This window comes from Canis lupus, chromosome 33, assembly GCF_011100685.1.
Source record: "Canis lupus familiaris isolate Mischka breed German Shepherd chromosome 33, alternate assembly UU_Cfam_GSD_1.0, whole genome shotgun sequence".
NCBI lineage: Eukaryota > Metazoa > Chordata > Mammalia > Carnivora > Canidae > Canis > Canis lupus.
Window position 1 is genome coordinate 30,788,193 of NC_049254.1, and position 14,772 is coordinate 30,802,964.

A 14,772-nucleotide genomic window follows, 5' to 3' on the forward strand; every position below is an offset into this window, starting at 1 on the left:
TACTGAAAATAAACTCACAATGCAAAATTTAGAATAAAAGAAAACAATTTATCACAAGTCACATGTATTAGTTACCTATAAATTTCAAAAAATAGAACTATTATTTATGGTACTTAAGATAAATAGGTTTAAAAGAAAAAACCTAAAAGAATATTAGAAACTATAAATAACAAAGATTCCACAAAAACTAACAAGGCAGACTAAAAAAAGTAGAAAGAATTTCTAGAGAGCCAAGAGTACTCTGCAACTTAAAAATTCATTTTGGCTTAAAGAGCAGATGAAGACAATTTATGAACTAGAAAACAGATCTGACTGAAAATTAAGTAAAAGGAGAGTTGATAAATAAGAAATTGGTTAAAAGAAATAAGAAATTGGGTTAAAAGACATGCAGAACAGAAGGATAATATCCTTTCACAGGAAGAAGGACAGAGCTACACAATGTGGGAAAGGCAAAATTTGAAAAAATATTGGCTAAGTTTCCAGAACTGATTAAAGACAAGACTCCTCTGATCCAATGAATCCCCAAAATAATAAATAAAATGTTAGACATAAACACGTTAGTTAAATTCTTGTCAAAAAGTAAGAGACCTTAAAAAACAGTCAGTGAAAAAAAAGAAAAACCAAATCACTTGCAAACAAGACATAGTACAGATTTTTTTTTTGTTAAATTAGCAACAAAAGACAGCATAAAACAGTATCTTCAAAGTAGTGCAGGACAACAGCTGTCAACCTAGTACTTAAGACACAATTATATTTACAAGCGAAGGTGAAATAAAGATAATTTCAGACAAACTCTATGAGTATTTATCATTGAGAAATTATTGCTGAAAAAACAATCCAAGGGCTCCCATTAGGGTACATTTGGATATTTGAGAAATATTTTTGCTTTTTAAAATGACCAGGGAATTCTACTACCATGTAGAGGACGGAAGCTAGAAAAGCTAAATTTTCTACAATTAACAAAATAGTCCTACACAAGAAATCCAATCCCAATGCTCTTAGTGGCCTACTGAGAAACGAAGAAAGAAGTGAGATATAAGAAGAGATGATAACAACAACAAAATAGAACATATGGATTAACTGTTAAAAAACAAAAATCAAAATGACTAAGTTTGGGGGACATAAAATTAAAATCTTAGTAAAATACTAGAAACAGTGCAACTAGAATTAAAAGTTTCCCAAAGTCTATGTGTCATTAGGGAAGACAGCAGGACTACTGATCAGTTTAAAGTCTAAAAATGTATGGGCAATAACCACATAAGCACACAAAATGAAAGTAAAAAGTGGAGAAGGCAAAATATCAAGCAAAAAAGAGTCACATTAATATCAGGCAATATAGCTTCTAGGAACCATTATTAAAAAGAGTATTATTACATAATGGTAAAAAATTCAACTCACCAGGAAGGAATAAAGATCCTAAACTTAGATGCATCTAATAACATAGTTTCAAGATATAAAAATTAAAAATCGCTGTAAGAACAAACTGCTAAACCTACCATTACATTCAGACAGCTTAAAAAAATTCTTTTAATCATAAATCAAGAAGAAAACAGATGAGAGTATAACGAAGATTTACACCATGTATGTAGTTAACATACAGATAACCTTGCAGTCAAGAAATAGAGACTATGTACTTTATTTCAAGCACATTTATAAAGACTGACCCCCTTATAAATAAGCCAAATATCAAAAGAAAATGTATCCTACAAAACATGTTCTCTGACAACACTGCAATGCTACAATTAAGTTGTAAAATGGTAAGAAAATAACTAAAATATCTCTTATAACTAGGATGAAAAAAACCAAACTTTTAATGATAGGTCATAGCTATAACAATAAAAACATTATTTTGATTAACATATCCTACCGATATAATACGATCTCCTTTTCTGAGCTCTCCACTAAGATCAGCAGGTCCTCCAGCCAAGATAAAGGAAATAAATATTCCTTCTCCATCTTCACCTCCTACAATGTTGAAACCAAGGCCTGTTGAGCCACGATGAAGAACAACTTTTCTAGGTTCCCTAAAAAAAAATAGAAAATATCGAACACCTTAGAAAATCCATATAGAATTTGACATACTATCAGTGAGAATTCCCTATTCATAACTCTTATATTATCCAACTATTAAGAAAGCTAGATCAAAGTTAAAATGGTTTTCAAAACAATGAGTAGAGATTCTAAGCCTACAAATTAGGCTTAGAAATTAAAAGGAAAAATTCTAATTTTATATAAAACTAAATGCTCATGTTAAAAACCAATGATTTTTGTTAAAAAAACAAACATGAAACAAAAAAGGAGAAAACAATGTGGTATTTTAAAAAAAATGACATAAAGAACCTATTCAAGAAATATATACACTTAAGGAAAGTCAATGTACGTATTTTATTATCCAGAAAGCAGTCCCTGCCCTTACCTAGAACCTGTATAAGGCAGAAAAACCTTTGTCTTAGAAAAGGTAGGCCAGGTCCTTTTTCCAGTCTCAAAAGGATGAGTCACGATGACTAACCTAAGTCAGTCATTGCAATCTCATTCCTCTTTGCTAAGTTGAGGTTAAGACGCTATTCTGTCCTTTGGGAAATAAAGGTAAATTTTACTGTCATTTCCCAAAGACAGATCCTAACAAAAAAGCACATTTTTGTCCCCATACCAAAGTACCTTTGTGCCCTTCCCCACCCATACTAACCCCATACACACAGATAACCTTGAACAAAAAATGAACACTAAAATCCCATTACTGGTTTAGACATATTATAATCATGAAAGTAAGAGCAGAAGAGTCTCAGATACACCATGGACCTAAGGGTTGCTATACAAATGCGGGAACTGCCCATCTCTGAACCTTTTATATAAAATAAATATTTTTACTTCTTAAGTCACATCTCGCTCACTCTTGTTCTGCTGTTCATCCATTTTAAGATGAGCCTTTCCCCACAACCTCCATTTAAAATTTCTGAAATCAGGACTCCTGGGTGGCTCAGTGGTTGAGCTTCTGCCTTCCATTTGGGGTGAGATCCCAGGTATGGGGATCGAGTCTTGCATCGGGTTCCCTGCGACAAGCCTGCTTCTCCCTCTGCCTGTGTCTCTGCCCCTCTCTCTCTGTATCTCTCATGAATGAATAAACAAAACCTTTAAAATAAAAAAATAAAATCCCTGAAATCAGAATATATCTTACCACTACTAAGGTTTTACTTTAGCTCCCAGTTATAAATAGTTGTATGAATACCACTTATAACTCTAGTTAGAGACCATGAAACTTCCAGCAGCAGATATGATACAGAGAACATCATTTGAAATTAGAATGTTAAAAAAAAAAAAGAAATTAGAATGCGTATTTGGTAAATATTTTAAAATTTAATTGGATTTTTCTAGAACATTTCAAAAAGCTATTGGTAACAAAATGCTTAACAAAGTAATATTTTAAAAGAGATTTTTATTTGACAGAAGGGATCCCTGGGTGACTCAGCGGTTTAGCGCCTGCCTTCAGCCCAGGGTGTGATCCTGGAGTCCCAGGATCGAGTCCCGCATCGAGCTCCCTACTTGGAGCCTGCTTCTCCCTCTGCCTCTCTCTCTCTCTCTCTCTTTCTCTCTGTGTGTCTCTCATGAATAAATAAATAAAATCTTAAAAAAAAAAAAAAGATTTTATTTGACAGAGAGAGACAGCAAGAGAGCGAGTGTGAACCTGCACAAGCAGGGGGAGTGGCATCAGAGGGAGAGAGAGAAGCAGATTCCCTGCTCAGCAGGAAGCCCAACATGGGGCTGGATCATGACCTGAGCCAAAGGTAGACACTTAACCAGCTAAGCCATCCAGGCATTGCCAGAGGTAACTGTTTTAAAAAATGAATTTTTGAGATCCTTCCATATAATGTAGAATTAATGTTAAGTATTTGCTAAAAATCCAAACTGGCATTTTCTAGTCATTCACAGGTTTTCATCATTAATCAGCTTTGCCAGTTTACTTACAGAGTTAACAAAATTAAATTTTCTTGTCAAAAATAGTAAAACCAAATAATAAATTGTTTAGGAAATATTAAACACATATATAAAAGAAAAAATGGAATAATAAATCCAAATTCAAGAAAAGAGTTCACTTGGTGAGGCAGTGTAGGAAAGGCAGGGTAGGATCAGGGCACAAAATAGCTTTCATTGTATTTCATTATATTGGAGATGCTTTGTTTTCATTGTTAGATGACGGAATCATAGTTTAGGGTTTCTACTATGTTTTAAAATATATATTGGGGAGGAATGGTTTAAATGGATGATGGGTATTAAGAATAGCACTTGTGATGAACACTAGGTGCTGTATGTATGTGATGAATCACTAAATTCTATACCTGAAATTAATATTACACTGTATGTTAACTGACTGGAATTTAAAGAAAAACTTAAAAAATATATATGTACGAAGCAAAAAACCACACATACATATGAATTAGTTTTATATTTGCAAATAATAATTTAAAATAGTCTACTAAAACTCCAACAGTCTTTCAGAGAAAAATAAATTCTGAATTTTCAAATAACATAAGCACATGAAAACATGTTCAACATCATTAGCCATTAGAGAAATGCATGAAAAATCACAAGATACATCCCACCTACTACAATGGCTATAAAACAGAACAGAAAAAACAAGTACTGGTGAGGATGTGGAGAAACTGGAACCCTCATATATTGAAGGTGGGAATGTAAAATGGTGTGGTTGCTATAAAAAACAAATGGTTCCTCATAAACATAAACATATATTGACTATGTGACTCAGCAATTTCACTCTTCAGTATATATCCAAAGGAAGTAATAAGCAAGGATACAAGCAGATATGTGCAAGCCAGTGTTTATCAGAGCTTTATTCTCAATACTCAGAAGGTGGAAACAACCCACATGTCCATCAACAGATGAAGAGATAAATAAAATGTGGTATATATACATAATGGAATATTACTCAGCCGTATGGAATGAAGTTTTGATACATGCTATAACATGGATGAATCTTGAAAACATTATGCTAAATGAAAGAAGTCAGACACAAAAGAATTGTAAGATTATACTTCTATGAACAATCTAGACTAGGCAAATGCATAGGACACAAAGTAGACTAGCCTAGAGGTTACCAGGGACTGAGAGGAGACGGAAATGGGAATTATTGCATAATGGCTACAGTTTGTCTGAGGTGGTAAAAAGGTTCTGTAAATAGATAATGGTAATGATTGTGTAACACTGTGAATGCAATTAATGCCGCTGAATCACACATTTAAAAAAATTAATAATGTAATATATCAAAAATCACTGAGTTTACATTTATATAAAAAACTTCTGAGTTTACATTTTTTTAAAAAGATTTTATTTATTTAAGAGAGTGAATGAGTGAGAGCAACACAGAGAGCACAAGTTGGGGGAGGGAGAGAAGCAGGCTCTGCTGAGCGGGGAGCTCGACAAGACCGGAGCCTAAAGTAGATGCTCAACAGACTGAGCCACCCAGGTGCCTCTGAGTTTATTTTAAATGGGAGAAGTGTATGATATATGGATCATACCTCAATAAAGCTATTAAAAAATGAAGTTTAGAATAATCAATATTCTGTATGTTGAGATTTCTTTTTTTTTTTTAAGATTTTATTTATTTATTCTTGAGAGACACAGAGACACAGGCAGAGGGAGAAGCAGGCTCCCTACAGGGAGCCCAATATGGGACTTGATCCCAGGACCCCGAGATCATGCCCTGAGCTGAAGGCAGATGCTCAACTGGCGCTCAACCGCTGAGCCACCCAGGCGCCCCTCTTTTTCTTTTTAAAATGGTAATGTGAAATAACTTCTGAAAGATTTCTTAGGGTCAAATTGTGGAGAACTTCTAATGTGAGGGTAAAGATTTTTGTACTTCATTATCTGGACAAAGTTGTGTGATCATCAAAAGGGAGTGATAAAACACGTTTTAGGAAAGCATATGCAGGGACGCCTGGGTGGCTCAGCGGTTGAGCATCTGCCTTCGGCTCAGTGAGTGATACCAGGATCTGGGATTGAGTTCTGCATCGGGTTCCCTGTGAAGAGCCTGCTTCTCCCTCTGCCTGTCTCTGCCTCTCTTTTTCTGTCTCTCACGAATAAAAATCTTAAAAAAAAAAAGGAAAGCATATGCAGTAATCAGCCACCTGATTTTCACAGAAAAGTACAGAAAACAGGTAGATCTGTTGTGTAATACTAAAAAAGTCTGATACAATATTCTAGAAAAAATATATATACTGAAAAAAGATGAGGAACATCAAGACACCAAGATAGCATTTTTTAGTTTGAAAAATATGCAGATTAAAGACTAGATAAGATGTTATCTATTTTTCTTTACTTCAATTAACTGGCACTATTAGCAAAAACAGCAAAACCATGCAGATCAGTATAGGAACACAGCCTAAAGACTGACAGCCTTGAAATGTTGTGTCACAAAGAAATAACCACAAACACTGTTTTTTTCTGCTATTTTTCACTCCAAACACACTGAGCAAATATTATAAGTTTTCAATATTGCTAACTCTTAAAAAAGAGGACACAGATGAATATTTCTTCCTATCTGACCTTAAAGAGATCATCGCCTAGAGTCAGGAGTCTGACAAGAATAATTATAACTACAAAAGCTCAAAAATAGTAACACCAACAATAATGCAATTAATAAAAACATAAAAATAAACATTAATTGGCAGATATTTAATGTTAAATGTTATAATATGAAATACTTGTACAAATTATAAAGCAATCTGTATAAACTTAATGTCTTATTATTAATTTGAATAATGTGAAAAAGACCTAAAATACTTTTCACTTATTTTTCCTCACCTAGTCGAGAGTTTTTTGGGAATAAAAAGATAGTTAATCTACAAACTTTATTTAGAACAGTAAAGTTAGATCAAGGTAAATTTTAAGAGTGAGGATATTAAGGATACATATCAAGCAAAGAAAATATCATTTGTTGAATTCTAAACATGAACCAAATGATTGCCTTAACAAATTTTATGATATATATTAAATAGGAATATATGAAAGGTTAGCTTTACATTAGTATATTCTTAACTTAGTTTTAGCCTATGCTAATTTCTAAGCACAATTTACCATTCCTGAAAAAAAAAAAGGTAATATGTTTTTTAAAAAAGTCATTTATTTGGCATATGAAATATTTTTATATTTTAACCTTCCAACGAAAAGTTAAGGTTTAAGTTCATTATCTGTCAGTAAAATCTTTTAGTCCTGAAAATTGTGGTTTTCTTACTTGGCTGATTATAACTCCTTTTAACAGTTGGCTTTATTAAGAAGGATGAATGTTCAGTTCCTTACCTTGTAATTTCATCATCTCCAAGCATTGCTTTTGAAACAGGTGAGTATCTGGCTGGTGATGCTGGTGTATGGCCCAAGTAGGAAGATGGGCTAACATGGTTATCAACAGGCTGAGAAGAAGCTTCAAAATAAATAAAGTAAAAAACACTTTAAGTAAAACAAACCACTCAGTACTGCACTTGTGAATTATCAATTTCAAGGCTAGTTAATGTGTAAGTCATATCTGCTTATTTATGTAAGTTGGCAGAAAAGACTTATCAGGTAAAAAATTAGACAAGCTCAAGTTTCCAGGTGAAAACTAGGTCAGACATTCAGATCAGTAAAGCAAACTTACACCAACTGGCTTCTCTTTAGAAAATAGAACTAAAATGGAGTTTTACATTAACTGATATGCACAGTTAAATTCAGGAAAGGTCATTTAAAAGACTGTCCTAGAAAAGACTATAATAAAAAATCTAAAGTACAGTAACCTAATTTTTCTAAGAAGTCATTTTGTAGATTAAGTTAAAAAAATCATATTACTTAAAATTTGATTGTGAATAACGAAAACCAAATGCTTAAAAACAGGCTCAAAAAGACTACGCTTGACAAAATTTTACAATAAGTTAAGGGACATCTGGCTTCCAGTTTGGCAAGTAAATTTTTAAGTCATCACTCTCTGTCCTAACAACTAAAAAGCTAATAAACAAACTAAAAAATCAACAACTCTTCTTAGATCCTTAAGGGGGATCACAGGGCAAACCACTGCCCCCCAAATTGGAGAAAATGATAGGCTAATACAGAGAATTATAACTTACCAGGGCAGAAACCTCCGGGAACTAGTAGGTGCTAGGGTAGAGAAACCTGAATTGTAACTGGCAAACTGCTGGAGGTTCAATGTGGGCAACTCTGAGCGTGAAAACACTCCTCAGGGACCCCGTTATTGGGGGAGCCCACACATTTGTGAGTTTTACCTCCTGGAACTCTACCAGGACTTCACAGTGAATAGTGGAGAAAAATCTTCTTTTGCTTCTGGCAGGAGGAAGGGAGAACTAACAATTTGAAATACACAAGAGCATTCTGTTTTTCTTAACAGAATCTGCCCTCAGGAGAAACTATCAGAACCTAATCTGCTAGGGTTTTATCAGGGACTAGTGACCTGGGGTAAGGGAAATAATCAACTCCAGTCCGCTCTAGTCATCCTATCCCATTGAAGGAAGAAAGTAAGAATACTGAAAAGCACTACATTCCAGAGGTGCAAACTCTTAAAAGACTTGAGACCTGATCACAGGACTAGGAACACTTTCCCTCCCCAACACCTTATCGTCACATTACTAACAGTCTATTTATAGCAGTTCATTTTACTCAGTACAACATCACATCTGGCCATCAGGAAAAAATTACAAGACATAAAAAAAGGCAAAAACACAGTTGGAAGAGATAGAGCAAGCATGACAACAGATTCAGATATACCAGCAACCTTGGACTATCAGACCAGGAATTTAAAACAATGATTAGGGGTACAGTTAAATGTTCAACTCTTGGTTTTGGCTCAGGCTGTGAGCTCAGGTCACGAGATTGAGCCCCACGTTCTGCTCATGCTCAGTGTAGAGTCTGCTTAAGACCCCCTATGCCCCTCCCCTCTGCTCAAACTCTTTCTAGAATAAATAAATCTTAAAAAATATAACAATTAACATGCTAATGGCTGTAGTGGATAAAGCAGATAGTATGCAAAAACAAGAGCAATGTAAGCAGAGATGGGAATTCTAAGAAAGAAACAAAGAAATACTAGTGATCAAAAACAATGGTAACAGCAAATAAAAAATGCCTTTGATGGACTTATTAGTAGTCTGGCAATGGCTGAGAGAAGAATCTCTGAACTTGAGGATATCTCAATTAGCAACCACTAATGCTGAGAAAAGCAACGAGAAAAAAATGAAACAAAAGGAACCCAAAACAAAATATCCAAGAACTTTGAGACAGCTACAAAAAGTGTAACATATATAAAATAGGGATACCAAATATAAAAGAAGAGAAAAAAATGGAAGAAATATTTCCAATATTTGGAAACAATAATCACTAAGAATTCCCCTAAATTAATGTCACACATCAAACCATAGACCTAGGAAAATCAGGAAACACCAATTAGGTTAAATGCCAAGAAAATTACACATAGAAATATCTTTTTCAAACTGGAGGAAAAAAGGCAGGGTTGAGGGTGGGGAGAAAAATCCTAAAATAAGTCACAGGGGAAAAACCCACTATACTGATAGAGGTACAAAGATAAGAGTTACATCTAACTTTTCAGAAACTAATAGTAGTAACACTGTATTCAACTATACTAGCTTATGTATATATGTGCGTGTATATATAAGTGAAATGAATGTCAGCAACGGTACAGTACGAGGGATGGGAGAGAGTAATAAGCATTATTTTAAGGTACTTACAGTACCTATGAACCTGTATATTGTTAGTGGACTTAAATAGGTTGATATGTATGTAGCAAACTCTAGGGCAACCAGTGGAAAAAAGTAAAATGAGACTATAACTGTTAAGGAAGGAGAGAAAATGGGATAAAATGTTTGAATAAAACTGTAAAAAGGAAAAAGAGTGATGACAAATACAGAAACAAGAGCAACAAACAGAAAACAGTAACAAGATAGATCTTAATCCAACTGTATTAATAATCACTATGAACATCAATGGTCTAAAAATGCACCAATTAGAAGACAGATGATGAAAGTCAATTAAAAAACAAGATCCAATTACATATTCTCTATAAGAAACCCACTCTATAAAGGCACATATAGATGAAAAATAAAGGGATGGAGAAAGGTACTACCATTCTAACACTACCAAAAAGGAAGTGGGAGTAACTACATTAATTTCAGACAGAGAGACTCAAAAGTAGTTATGAAGGATAAAGAAAGGCATTACATAATGATAAAAGGGTCAATTCTCCAAGAAGACATAACAATCTTTAACATGTAAGTACTTAACAATAGTGTCAAGTTATGCGAGGCCAAAATGACAGAACTGCAAAGAGAAACAGATGGATCCACACTCTTACCTTATAAATGGACAGATTTATGAGGCAGAAAATCAGTAAGGACATAGTTGAACTCAACAATATCATTAATCAACAGGATATAATGGATATCTGTAGACTATTCTATCCAATAACACAATGTACATTCTTCTTAAGCTCACATGGAACAATCACCAGAACAGATCACATCCTGGCCCATAAAACACATCTTAACAAATTAAAAAAAAAATACATCATACAATGTCTGCTCTCAGATCACAATGGAATAAAAAGAAATCAGTAACAAAATGATAGCTGAAAAATCTCAAAAATGCAGTTATTAAATAGTATACTCCTAAATAATCCATGGATCAAAAAGGAATCTCCAGAGAAATTAAAAAATATTTTGAACTAAGAGAAAATGAAAACACAATGGATCAAAATTGTGGGATACAGTGAAAGCAGTGGTAAGAGGGAAATTTATAGTATGGAATATATTCCATTTTATAAAAAGGAATTATCTTAGCTTCTACCTTATGAAACTAAAAAAGAAGAGCAAGAAAATAAACAGAAGGAAAGAAATAAAAAATTAAAGAAGAAATCAATGAAATTAAAAAATAGGAAATCAATAGAGAAAATCAGTAATACCAAAAGCTGGTTCTTTGAAAAAAAAAAAAAATCAATAAAATTGGTATGCCTCTAGCCAAGCTAATTAAGAAAAAGACAAAACATTAATATCAGAAATGAAAGAGGGGACATCACAACAGAACCCATGGACATTAAAAGGATAACAAAGAAATACTATGAATAGCTCTATGCCTACAAATTTGATAACCTAGATAAAATGGACCAATTCCTTGAAAGATACAATCTGTCAAAACCCACACACAGAAAACAGACAATGTGAATAACCTATATCTATTAAAGAAACTGAATCAATAATTGGTAGCCTTCCAGAACAGAATGCACCAGGCTCAGCTAGGTTCACTGGTGAGTTCTACCAAATATTTAGGGAAGAAATTATACCAATTCCCTATAATCTCTTCCAGCAGACAGAAGCCAAGGGAATGCTTCTTAACTCATTCTAGGAGGTCAGCATTACCCCAACAGAACCAGACAAAGAAATTACAAAGAAAAAAAACCCTATAGAACAGTATCTCTCATGAGCATATATGGAAAAATCAACAGACAATTAGCAAATCAAATCCAACAATGTATAAACAGGACTGTACACCACAACCATATGGGATTTATCCCAGGTATGCAAAGCTGGTTCAACTTTTGAAAATCAATTAATATGATCTATCACAACAGGCTAAAGAAAAAAGTCACATGATTATATTAACAGATGCAGGGATGCAGAAAAAGCACTTGATACAATCCAGTATCAATTTATGATACAAACTCTCAGTAGACTCTGAACAGAATGGAGTATCATCAACTTGTTAGAGTATCTACAAACTTAATAGTGAGAAACTTGAAGCTTTACCACTAAGAACAGGAACAAGTGAAGAATGTCCTAGCTAATGTAGTAAGACAATAAAAGGAAATAAAAGATATATAGATTGAGAAAGAAGTAATAGAACTCTTTGTCTGTAGATGTCATCATCATTTATGTAGAATATCTGAAAAGAATCGACAAAAAAAAACTGAACTAGTAAGCAATCATTTTTGCAGGATACAAAATCAATACATAAAATTCAATTGCCAAAAAAAAAGGAAAAAAGAAGAAAAAATAAACTGCTTATTTATTTATAAAAAAAGATTTTATTCATTTATTCATGAGAGAGAGAGAGAGAGGCAGAGACACAGGCAGAGGGAAAAGCAGGCTTCGCACAGGGAGCCTGAAGTGGGACTTGATCCTGGGTCTCCAGGATCACACTGTAGGCTGAAGGTGACGCTAAACCACTGAGTCACCCAGGCTGCCCTAAACTGCTTTTTATATAACAGCAATGAACAAGTGCAATTTGAAATTAAAAGCCTAATACCATTTATATCAGCACCCCCCAAACAATATACTTAGGTATAAATCTAACAAAATGTATAAAAGATCTATGTGAGGAAAATTACAAAATTCTGATGAAAGATAGCAAAAAAGTTAATAAATGGAGAGATATTCCATGTTCATGGGTGGGAAGATCCAATATTGTCGAAATATTAGTTCTTTTCAACTTGATCTACAGATTTGATACAATCCCAATCAAAATTCCAGCAAATTATTTTATGGATATTGTCCAAGTGATCCTAAAGTTTGTACAGAGAGGCTATAGATCCACAACAGATAGCACAATATTGAAGAACAAAGTTGGAGGACTGACTCTGAGTTCAAGACTTCCTATAAAGCTAGAGTAATCAAGACAATGTGGTATTGGAAAAAGAATAGAAAAATAGATAAATGTAACAAAACAGAGAGTCAGGAAGCATACCTGTATAAACATAGCCAACTGATCTTTGACAGAGGAGCAAAGGCAATATAATGGAGCAAAGAGAGCCTTTTCAACAAATGATGTTGAAACAACTGGATGTCCACATGCAAAAAAAAGAATCTAGACATAAACCTATAAGGTAACATAGAAAATCTAGATGACTCTGGGTGTAGCAATGACTGTTTGTTTATTATTTTATTATTTTATTTTATTTTATTTTATTTTATATTTTATTTTATTTTATTTTATTTTATTTTATTTTTTATTTTATTTTATTTTATTTTTTTAAAGATTTTATTTATTCATGAGAGAGACAGAGAGAGGCAGAGGGAGAAGCAGGCTCCATGCAGGGAGCCTGACGTGGGACTCGATCCCGGGTCTCCAGGATCATGCCCTGGGCTGATGGCGGCACTAAACTGCTGAGCCACCCAGGCTGCCCGCAATGACTGTTTAGATACAACACCGAAGGCAGGATCCATTAAAAAAAGAATAAAAAACCTAGATTTCATTAAAGTGTTCCTGCTCTGAAAAAGACACTGTCTAAAAAATTAAAAGACCAGCCATAGATTGGGAGAAAAATATTTGCAAAAGACATACTTGATAAAGAACTGTTGGCCAAAATATACAAAGAGCTCTTAAACTCAACAGTAAGAGAACAAACAACTCAATTTTAAAATGTGCCAAAGACCCTTAAGAGACACCTTACCAAAGATGGCGAGTAAGTACATGAAAAGATGCTCCCACCATATGTCACCAGGAAAATGTTATCAAAACTAAACATATTCTTACCATATGATCCAGCAATCATGCTCCTCAGTATTCACCAAAAGGAGATGAAAACTTATGTCCACACATAAACCTGCTCACAGATATTTAAAGTGCTTTACTCATAGTTTCCAAAACTTAGAGGAAACCAAGATGTTCTTCCATTGGTGAGTGGATAAATAAATGGCAGTCACTCCAAAGAGGTACTCAGCACTAAAATGAAAGGCACTATCAAGCCAAGAAAAGGTACGGGAAACCTTAGATGCATACTGCTGGGTATGCATACTATATACGCATACTATGTATGTAAGTCAACCACAAAAGGCTATATATATTGTATAACATAAGCTATACACCATTCTGGAAAAGTCCAAACTATGGTGACAGTAAAAAGATCAGTGGTTGCTACAAGTTAGAGGAGAGAAAGGAACAGGTACAGTATAGGATTTTTAAGTCTGTGAAACTACTCTGTATGATTCCATGATGGTGAATACAGATCATTATATATTTGTCCAAACCCACATAATGTACAATTAAAAGTAAAACCTGAGCTGTAAGATATAGCAATGTAGGTTCATCAGCTGTAACAAATGTATCACTCTTTTGGGGGATGGTGATAATAGGGGAGGCTATGCATGGATATGGGCAGGTGGTATATGGGAAATTTCCATACCTTCTGTTTAATTTTTCTGTGAATCTAAAATTGCTCTAAAATATAAACTCTATTAAAAAAAAGTCTATGAAAAAAAAAAAAGTCTATGCCCTGACACCAGCTCTGATCTTTCAACTCAATTTTATAATTATGCTTCTTAAAAAAAAATTTATCTTAGAGAATATGTGTGCACATGTCATGCATGAGTGGGAGTGGGGGGAAGAGAGAGAGGGAGAGAATCTCAAGCAGACTCCTCACTGGGCACAAAACCCAATGTGGAGCTTGATCCCACAGCCTGAGCTGAAATCAGGAGATGGATGCTTAACCAACTGACCTACCCAGACACCCCTAGAATTATTCTTTTTAATGCACCCAAAAAGACTGGAAACTTGGTACAAAGCAGAAATAAAAAATAAGCAAAAATTATCTACTAGTTCCTTTTAGTAATAATAAATGTCATACATAGCTTGTAATTCTAGTGAGAGATAAGAATAAAAAATTATAGAGATGCCTAAGTGGCTCAGTCAGTTAAGTGCCTGACTCTTGATTTTGGCTCAGGTCACGAACTCAGGATCATGAGATCAAGCCCATATTAGGCTCCATGCTGAGAA

At 34.0% G+C, this 14,772-nt stretch overlaps 1 protein-coding gene across 22 annotated transcripts in view; it reads right to left on the bottom strand.

Moving 5' to 3' along the window:
• DLG1 (discs large MAGUK scaffold protein 1) overlaps nt 1–14,772 on the bottom strand; it is a 236,839-nt gene that overhangs the window by 70,907 nt on the left and 151,160 nt on the right. For all 22 annotated transcript variants that reach the window (XM_038583205.1, XM_038583204.1, XM_038583203.1 and 19 more), the window contains 2 exons: nt 7,312–7,432; nt 1,868–2,024 (listed from right to left, as the gene is read on the bottom strand). In XM_038583205.1, the coding sequence (XP_038439133.1) occupies nt 1,868–2,024; nt 7,312–7,432 (278 nt within the window). The remainder of the gene's footprint in view (nt 1–1,867; nt 2,025–7,311; nt 7,433–14,772) is intronic.